Source organism: Macadamia integrifolia, chromosome 13 (genome assembly GCF_013358625.1).
Source record: "Macadamia integrifolia cultivar HAES 741 chromosome 13, SCU_Mint_v3, whole genome shotgun sequence".
NCBI lineage: Eukaryota > Viridiplantae > Streptophyta > Magnoliopsida > Proteales > Proteaceae > Macadamia > Macadamia integrifolia.
In genome coordinates this window covers 1,138,072-1,148,242 of record NC_056569.1, presented here as the reverse complement: position 1 = coordinate 1,148,242, position 10,171 = coordinate 1,138,072, and the positions used below count along the sequence as shown (strand labels likewise).

At 38.5% G+C, this 10,171-nt stretch overlaps 2 protein-coding genes across 2 annotated transcripts; one reads left to right on the top strand and one right to left on the bottom strand.

Moving 5' to 3' along the window:
• The first annotated feature begins 3,244 nt into the window (after nt 1-3,244).
• LOC122059602 (chitinase-like protein 1) lies at nt 3,245-5,086 on the top strand. Its single transcript, XM_042622485.1, has 2 exons — nt 3,245-3,731; nt 4,301-5,086. The coding sequence occupies exons 1-2, from the start codon at nt 3,260-3,262 to the stop codon at nt 4,870-4,872; spliced, it is 1,044 nt and encodes a 347-aa protein (XP_042478419.1). The 5' UTR covers nt 3,245-3,259; the 3' UTR covers nt 4,873-5,086.
• A 995-nt stretch (nt 5,087-6,081) lies between these two features.
• Nucleotides 6,082-9,484, bottom strand: LOC122059601 (2-carboxy-1,4-naphthoquinone phytyltransferase, chloroplastic). The gene is made up of 10 exons (XM_042622484.1): nt 9,057-9,484; nt 8,525-8,628; nt 8,271-8,342; nt 7,990-8,128; nt 7,629-7,735; nt 7,440-7,539; nt 7,304-7,342; nt 7,116-7,226; nt 6,888-6,953; nt 6,082-6,757 (listed from the first exon to the last, which is right to left on the bottom strand). The coding sequence occupies exons 1-10, from the start codon at nt 9,393-9,395 to the stop codon at nt 6,623-6,625; spliced, it is 1,212 nt and encodes a 403-aa protein (XP_042478418.1). The 5' UTR covers nt 9,396-9,484; the 3' UTR covers nt 6,082-6,622.
• Between the last annotated feature and the right edge of the window lie 687 nt (nt 9,485-10,171).

Below are 10,171 nucleotides of genomic sequence, written 5' to 3'. Positions count from 1 at the left end.
TGCACCTGCGAAGACAAAGGATCTCTAAATATGATATAGCAGCGTATTTGAAATTATAAAGAAAAAGAATTCCCTAAAACTGATACCATTAATTAATGCTCTTACAAGAACATGGACAATAAAATCCCAAGAATTTGCATTTTATTTTTACCCACCAAAAAAAAAAAATTTTTTAAGCGAATAAAACAGAGTAAGAAGATAATATATTAGGAAAAAAGAATCAGGGCAGGGAGGAGCAACAGAAAAGCCTTACTTTTGATATACAGAGGAGGAATCCCTCAAACACCTTTGAAATCCTAACTGGGTATCTGGAAGATTTTCATTAGAAAAGAAGAACAAAGTGTAGCTGAAAGATGGTGGTGTAAAGGAATTATCCATAGACGTCCATACCAGCTTAATTTGGGCCTCATCTTTTAAGATAATTCAAGGCACATCAGGACAAATGAGCAGAAACACCACCACACTCTCTCTCTCTCTCTACTGAATGAATCCGGTTCCCGCCCCCTCATTGGTGCGGTTTCCCGCCACTCTGATGTAATTTTCGCAGTGGAAACTGGAAACCATTTAACAAAACTATTTAGAATTTAAGTGCTCGTTTCATCAGTGTGTGGATGAAACGATTTGCTCCTGACTCCTGAGTCCTGACTACTGATTTGCTCTCTCATCAGTGTGTGGATTTCTTGTTTTCAGATAAAAGTATGATTAAAAGGGGAAAAAAAAAAAAAGATTATTGCAAGAATGTAAATACTAAAAAAGAACAACCTGGACCAACTTGCAGGATACCAACTTATATGCTACTTGTCTTCTTTCTTCCATTTAAGTGGTCACGACTCTCTAAGCTTTTGGTAAGCTTCTTTGAACATTTAATTTTGAATTTATACTCTCGTTTTAATTGGGTCTTGCCCATGATTCCTTCTGCTCCAATGGTTTGGTTCGATGATCCAACCAAGCGACTGAGAGTTCTCTGATGAACCAATGACTTCTGCCAAAAATGGTTCCAAGGGTTGGTATAATTGTAACAGTGATCGACCATAACTTCTAATGGTTTGATCATTCTATGGAACAAAACTCTCATTGTTCCCTTTGAACACATTTTGAAAGAAGAAATTCCATGCAAAGTTAGGGTTAATTTTCTTGTGAAGACAGTGAGTAGTAATGAGCATCGGACAATTAAGATGCATGCCTGGGTCCTCCCAGCCGATGGATCTTCATTGCCATTCACTGTCAGCTGCAAAAAATTTGAGTCCAAACAGCAATGCTTCGAACAATGAGTTACTAAATTATAAGAGAGAGAGAAAGAAGGCTCCACATTAGGAAAGCAATAAAAGTTTATGTACATACAAGATGAATCTAATTTTTAAGGTCTGCTTGCTTAATAATAACTCTACCAAAAAAAAAAGGGTCTGCTTGCTTAATCAATAGAATTGCCATAAATCTTTTTGAATCTCCACATAAAATTTTTGGAAGATCACTGGTTCGTGATGGATCCGTGCCATGATATTGTACACCTTGTAGAAATATATGGTTGCAGACTCTCAGTTGCTAAGCTTATAAACGAGGCTTCAGCTAAATTTGAGTTACTTCTAAATGAAGCTTTGCCAACTCAAATTATTAGCTTGTCTACCCTAGAGAAAACAGTTTGGTATTAAGAAATAATTTCAATAGAATCTGAAAGCAGATACTACTGTAGGATTTTCTTTTGGACTCACAATTGGTGTTTGACTTAACAATATTCATAGCTAGGTGTTATTTGTCTTTGACGGCACCCCTTCACTAACTTTAAAATTTGAAGATTAAAATTATTAAGTTTTAGAGAATTAAAAATCTTGATGTCACTCCATTATGCTTAACGAAGTATTTACCACATCATAATATATGGGCAAGTCCTTGTCAGTGAGGATCACTTGAGATTTCGTTGATACAATTTCAACTAAAAATGAGAAATGGAACCATTATCTTTAAAAAAAATAATAATAATAATCATTTTATATTAATTTTTACTTGATGCTATTTTCATAATTTTATTTATAAATTTAAATAAGAAATTGGATTGATTTACTATTTTTTTTATTAAAATTTGACCATTGAGATGAATCTAGGATTTTCTATGTGGACTAACCCATGTATTGTCATGCCACAAATAGACTAGTGTAATTCCCTAGGCATAGTGATGCTTAGAAGAACCCTAATTTTAATGTTTCTTCAAGAATATTTTAAAAAGTCCGGCTATAAATTAAGTTTAAAACAAACCTTTATGTAATGTCGGTGCCAAGAGGTTGATTTATTAGGTGGGCAGCTAGCGTCATTAAAAATAAGCAAATCCTTTCGGAATGATTCTCGATCACATGTTTTCTCAACCCTATGCAGTTATGCTGGGGCTTCCTTAAAGTGATGTGCTTGATAATAAACATAGCTTGATGGTAGAAACAAAAGATACATGTTTTGAAACCCATTTAGTTGAGAGAAGGTTGCTAAGTTGAAGAGATTTTTTTTTTAATAGATCTTGTCAAAGATTTATTCTCTGATGATCCAACAGCTAGGAGAAGATCTCTCGTTTACAATCCCTTTTTCCATTTTAATCAGATAACTTGTTGGGTGTAGCGCCCCTCCATTGATTTGTCCCACATTACTGCTTTGTTTTTCATGGAATCAAGAATTCCATCTATACACACTCTTATTAGAGAGCGGATCAAGTTCACGTACGAGAATGTTTTCATACGCTCCTGTGCAATCAAATAGCGATCCCTTGCCCAAGAAATAGAATGCCTTCCAAGTGGAAATCTTACCGATTTGGATTATCAGAAACCCTTAATGCAGTTACCATGATTCTGTTGGGGAATGGTAGGATGAACTGAATGTCCTCCTTTCCAATGCTATCACCACAGCTCCTGTTTACTGATATAAAAGATACTAATCAAAGGGTTTCATATGCAGCAAAAAATGTTCTAATCCAACTGGCCACAAACCTTAGGATCCTATTCAGTGGACCCATAGGCATGATTTTCTACTAAAGCAGCCTGTGTAACCATTGAATCGGTGATACTTCTCTTGCAGGTAAAGCAAGGAGACGAGGAGTCATTACTAATTAATGAAGAAACCTTCCTTGTACCAACCAAGCTACAATCCAAAGCAAGAAGGGTCCAGGGTCTCATTCTATCATTCCTCATTTCTGGAAACGTTTCTTTCTTCAGTCCCAGTGCGTTACTACTTAGCTTTCTCCCACCTATCTCTCTCTCTCTCTACCCTTTGCTTCATATATATGTCTGCTGCTACTTCTATGCCATATGCCTTCAAACAACACTGCATTCTATTCCTAATCGTCTCTCTTCTCTCTGTTGTCATCTTAGGTGGTGGAGATCTAATGGAGATCAAATGGGTAGTGCCTGTCATGGCCATCACAGCCTTATTGTTGTTAGTTTCAATGTGTGGAAGCGCAAACGCAGGATTAATAAAGGAAAAGAAGAAGGTGTGTACTAAGGGGTGGGAGTGCAAAGCGTCGGTCTACTGCTGTAACCACACCATATCTGATTATTTCCAGACGTACCAATTTGAGGATCTCTTCGCCAAAAGAAACACTCCTGTTGCTCATGCTGTTGGCTTCTACGATTACCATTCCTTCATTACAGCGTCGACGGACTTCCAGCCAAAAGGCTTCGGCACCACCGGTGGAAAGCAGATGCAGATGAAGGAAGTGGCTGCGTTCCTTGGCCACGTTGGCAGTAAAACTTCCTGTAAGTATATTTCTTTTAACTAACAACCGAAAAAGCTTTGAGGGGTTAAGAATGATCTGAAGGGTCGTTACTAGTTAATGACTTTGAGTTTGCTTGGTTCTCTTTTTCCTTACATTGGGCCCTGTGTGTGTGTGTGTGTGTGTGAGAGAGAGAGAGAGAGAGAGAGAGAGAGAGAGAGACCCAATATTGCTTTTGAGTTTTGGGGTCCGAACTTCGATCATTTTTTTTTTTTTTTTTTTTTGCAAAAATAGGGCTTGCATATGCAGTATTAATTACTTGGATCTAGTTTATGGCTGGATAGAGAATCTCTTCATCCATCCTATCTAACCCTCTGATTAGACTTGAAAATGGTATTCGGATCATGAACAATAGGGGTAGAAATTAATGACGAACCCAGAGTTCAATCATAGCATCACATCCCCATTGGTGAAGATGGGTGAAAGAAAACTTAGTCCAAATACATAAAAAGCCTTAAAGAAAGGGGTAGAAGGTTGGAAGAAAGGCAAGGCAAGATAACCCAATCTGTGTGTGTGATTTCTTGTTGTCTTTGTTCTTTTTATTCACATCAGGTGGTTATGGTGTTGCCACTGGAGGTCCATATGCCTGGGGACTCTGCTACAACCATGAAATGAGCCCAGCCCACTCCTACTGTGATTCCACTGACTACAACTTCCCCTGCGCACCTGGTGCTGAATACTACGGTCGAGGTGCCTTGCCTGTCTACTGGAACTATAATTATGGAGCCGTTGGAAAAGGCCTGAAGGTTGATCTGTTGAACCATCCTGAGTACCTGGAACAGAATGCCACCCTTGCCTTCCAAGCTGCTATATGGAGATGGATGACCCCTGTCAAGAAGCACCAACCATCTGCCCACGATGTCTTTGTTGGCAATTGGAAGCCTACCAAGAATGACACCTTGTCAAAGCGTGTTCCTGGCTTTGGAACCACCATGAATGTTCTGTATGGAGATCAGGTCTGCGGTCAGCGTGAAAATGAGTCCATGAACAATATCGCCTCTCATTATCTGTATTACCTCGACCTGATGGGTGTTGGCCGGGAGGAGGCAGGAACCCATGAAGTCTTGACTTGTGAGGAGCAAAAGGCTTTCAATCCTTCCTCTACATCTGCAACTTCTTCTTAAACAACATGAGAGATATAAGGTTCTAAGGCACCTCCATCCATCATCCCTCAATAATTGAATTCCGGTATATAATGTTTTTTTTATTTTGTTTGCAAGTATCAAATTGGCAATGGGATTGCTTTGTTTGTAGATATTGCACGTTTGCCTTCTGTTACCAACCTGTTGTATGAAAGAGACCAACTTATAAAAGCATCATTTACAGTGTGATTCATTAGCAAGGGCCTCCTTGAACTTTTAATTTGGAACAGGAAAAAAGAATTGCTAATGTTTAGATTCAAAAATACCAACCTATGTAAGTGTCAAAGTTTGGAAGCCTAGAGTCTTTTCCATTTGCTTGGGTTGGGCAGGCAAGGAGTCTCAGCCCATTTGTCATTTGCTGGACGCTTCTGTTCTCTTTTTTCAGGCATTCAACAGGAGTCGTATTGGCTGGCTATAAATATAGCTTCCACACTACCTTGGGAGCCCTCATCCGAGGGCCAAAATGCTTCACAGGTCTTGATGAGCAGAATGAAAAGCAACACTACAGTTTTTCTGGGATTGGGTTCATCATGGCTAATAATGTTGCTCGGGCTTCAGAACCCACTCCAATCTTTCTGAAACCAAGCCTAAATGGAAGTTTTAAAATGTGAGCTCTAGTATCTTTCAGATTTTTGACATATTCTACATCCCACTCCCTTGCGATGTCAGATTGGAACATTCACTGGTGAATAAACATGGTGGGATTGCAAGGAGTTTAGATCTGCAATGCTTCCTTTAGAAGCACAAATCTTAGAAATTTTCATTTCAACAAGTTTATAATACATTAACCAAAGCATGAATGTAAAATGGCATCAGCAGAAGATGCTATTGTAGACGAACTGGTTAAAGATCAGGGAACCGATAGAATTTTCAGACTAAATTGGGAGCCTTCTAAATTCAGTTTCATTTTGGTTTTACGAAGCATCTGGACTAAGTTCAAAGTTAAAATGTAGCCATCCGACTCATCCGAAATCATGAGGAAAATGTGTACAGTTAGAAACCTGCTCAATTGGTACGATATCAAAAGGCATAATTTCTCTTATTGATGATTTAGACAAATATTTAAATTTTATGCATAAACAAAATGAAGTTCTATGCGCAACTGCAAGACCTAACATGACTATATATCAAAAACACAAGCAACCTCAAAATAATGCAAGTAGGAGATGCCATTCTAGATGGAGTCAATTCTTCATCGAAACAGCGCCTGAAAACCTTATTGATGGATTGGAATTGTGTTCAATATACATTTCTAAAACAAAATAACAAGAACAGAGTTCAAGTCTCCATTACACCACACCAACCATTTGCATATTGATCACAACTGAACTCATTTTACAATAAATTGAGTGGTTAATAACCACTAGTTATAAAGCACAACTGAGGCTTCCCAGGGTGGGTGCTCCACGAGCACTACTGGTAATCTGGCTTACCAAAGGATTTTCTGAGGGCTCAAAGTTACCGACTTCACCAGAGAAGTGTTTTACCATTGGATCAAAGAAGGAAGATGCATCTTTGAATAGGAGCCACTCTGTTTAATAAAAACTACAGAGGGATGGAGCATTGAAATCACTAGTCTATTCCTGTTCTCTTCTCTCAGTACATCATCCAACATGTACCCAATAACAGAGGTCTCTCAGTAAGTGCTTCCATACTGATCCCTTCTTATCCTTGAAATTAGTGACCCTCAGATCGCAGGTTCCAGATTTGAAGGCCAAGCTGCATGACAATGTCAAGGAAACAATGGCTTTGGTACATATTTTCCAGTCACAGTTCTAGCACACACCAGCCCAGCAGCCAATGCAACTCCAAATAAAGCATGCAATCTTACACAATAATATTTGGCCATGAAGATCTTGGCATAATCCTGTGGATGTTAAGGTGAACAAAAAAATCCCAATCATAAGTTAACAACACTTAACAGCAAGTTCAATAGATGGGACAAGAGAGGAAAAAAGAAGGACTAGGGAGGTGGCTGTAGATGTTCTGTTACATACGTTGTGGTTTTCTTCAACATAGCGAACTACAAGTTTTCCAATGGGCAGGGTGAGAGCACAGAGAAACTGCAAAATAAAATGTCAACAATTAGAGACTAAGAGAAAGTGGGAAAAACATTTCAAGACCAACACTAGAATTTGGTTAGGGAGGTTCAGAAGAAACATCAAATTTTGTCAGTCAAATCAGAATGTAGAGTCCCCAAGTGGCTATATTCACCACCAACTTACAAGGCACGTTAAAGGAAGGGCTTTGCTCAGACACAGCACAAACAGAAGGAAATAGAGAGTCCCAATTGCAACTTTCACCACCCTTGATCCTGTTCTATTGCCAATCCTTACCTGCAATTGCAAAACTTTAAAATTCAATTAGCATATTAGTCTAAAAAAGTTTGAGGGTCATCACCATGAGTCATTACCAGAGGAGACATCTTTCCAACAGATAAATCTCCAGCAACCTGAGTCCCAAATAATTGTATTAGTTGATACCCTACATTAAAGAATAGGTACATAGAATCCAGATGATAAATGGACAAGATATAAAAATAAACCTACCTGGTGAAAATGACTGCAGAAAAGAATCATGGATGTTGTGAAGCCCACAAGGAGCGATGCAGATAGAACTGTGCCAGTTAAGGGAAGATGGTGCATCTCACTAACAATTACACAGAAGATCTTGATATTTCAGGAAGCATGCCAAAACAGATTACTGAGTATGCCAGGGAATTAAAAGGTCCAACTAACCTTCTCCTACTCTGCATTAAGTAGAAAGCAGAAGTTGCAAATGGACCAAAAGCTGAAAAGCACAAAGGCTCTCCCAATCCCTGGTAACTCAGCCGAAATGGTGGACACTACAGAAACAGTCACCAGATCAATGAGTTTAAAATCACTAAATCATCTACATTCTACAATAATCCTTGGCTAATGAGCCAGAACCACTGCAGGTGGAAATTTTACCAGCATGTGATTGATAGACTGTATTTATACTCTTGACACTCAAGTTATTTGGATATCAAAATACCATATGTCACTCCGGAGAAGTAATGCTTCATTACTTTCACGAAAACTCCAAAAAAGATTTTAAACATAAAAAAGAAGTGACTACCTGATAAACATAACCGCAAATAATAGCACAAGCCAATAGTAATATGGACCGTATATTTCCAGCTTCTGCAGATGCCCAGGCTAGTCCCATGAAGCCAAAAATAAGTAATGCATAGGCAGTGATAAGTGTCCCTGTACGACTTTTGAAATGGCATAACAAAGACATAGTTAGTTGGATGTTATTTCTCACTGCCAAAAAAAAAAATGTTATTTGTGTCTAGAGAGAGAAAGAGAGAGAGAGAGAGAGAGAGAGATCAGAACTTCAAGGGTGATAAAATGCACCTGCCAACAATGTTCACAACAGATTCTTTCTTGTTCTTATCTGCCCCCGTGTCAAAATCATAAACATCATTGCTGGGCAAAAAGCAAGCCAGGAGTTCTTAAAGAAAACCTTGATGAATCGAAATTAACAACCCTAACATTGGTCAACAATACTAACACCACACGTCGCGTGTGCTCTTTTGTTATTTTTTATTTTTAATGCTATGCTCTGCCACACTCAATTCACACCCCAGAAACACAGTATCACATCAGACCTTAAATTGAGCCAAGTGATGATTAGAACTGATGAAAACAGCAGCACAAAATAACGTCTGGCAGAAAATAAGCCTGCTTGCAAATATGCAGCTGCTGTACCCACCTGTCACTAGAAAGCATAAGAAACAGTTCGTATAAAGTCATTCTGTATCTAGTAATTAAAAAGGCAGTTCATAAACAAATAACAATAGAAGCATACTACAAGGAACTGTTGAATTCAACTCAATTGAGCTTCATTTTGCCTTAATTTGTTCCATTTCAGAGCTCTCACAGATGACAAAATTAAATTCCACTAGTATTAATTAGGATTAAAAAATATCAGGCGCCATGAAATCAATTCTTTGGATTTAAAAGCTTCAAATGGATCTCCATACGCTAAATGGAAACAGATCTTGCCTCTCATTTGAATTATTTATCACAAAACTCAACAATTCGAATAATGAATCACACTATGACTCCATCCCAGATAATTTAAACTTTCGAACTCAGTAGGTATTCGAAATACCCCCAAACCCAAGAAGTAGAACTTACAGTGAGGGGAACAAGAGCAACAGTGTAAATAGGCAACTTGATCGCTCTCCATATTAAAGTTGCCCTAGATATCTGCTCCTCTCCTTCTTCGTCTGCTTCTCGAGTAGTGTCGGACTGCTCACCTACGTGCTCGGTGGAAGATGCCCATCGTCGGTAACGGCGTTTGCTTACCGTCCACCTTCCCTTATCAATATCAAATGATTTTTGCAAGAAGTAATGGAATTGTAACTTGGATCTGACGGCGTTGGTAGAGGAAATTGGAGGTCGCAGAAACGGAGTAGCAGTGAGGGTGAAGGAAGAGATTGAAGAAAGGGCTCTCAGAGACAAAACCGAGGCCATCTCATCTGCTACTCTTATAGTGGCCGGAAAAGTGAGTAAGACATTTGCACCGTAGAAATTTATCCGAACACAACCTGCGGGCCGTTATCCTAATTCCTAAGAAAGTGCAATCTTCGTTCCGTTTTCATCTGGCGGGAACGTTATCTACTGAGTTGTTAGTAATGTTGGTTGCCCCTGAACCGTTGATTTGGCATCTTAAAAGGAGAAATAAAGTGAGAGGCTTGGCGTAGAGACGTAAAAATATAAATCGAATCGGGTATCCCCCGATTGGATACCAACTATAAAATTTAGATTTTTCGATTATCTGTTCACAATCTCTAACTTGTGTAACTTGGACTTGCCTTTCTGCATATAAGTTATGCTCTCAATGTATGTATCTTAGGTATCTTGACTCTTTTTCTCTCTAGAACCTTTCGGATATTCAAGAACCCTCAAGATCATTAGTTTATTTTTTATTTTTAATTAGATATCAATGCAAATCAGATAAATTATGTTTCATATTATCTTAATTTGGATCCAAATACTCCCTAACTTTTTTTGGGGGTGTAATACCTTGATCAAATAAGGATGTCCTTAAAAAAATACGGATGTAGATCGAAGCCTAATTTTTGACTTTCCATTTACATCCGCATATAGATAGTGTTTGTGTTGACTTGGGCCACACTAAGGCGCTACAGGCTGGACCTATATTTAGTTAACAAGCTGTCAAAAGACACATGCAAATTAAATTCAATCCTAACCTCCTAAAAACATTGGTCCATGGGTGACCTCCAGGT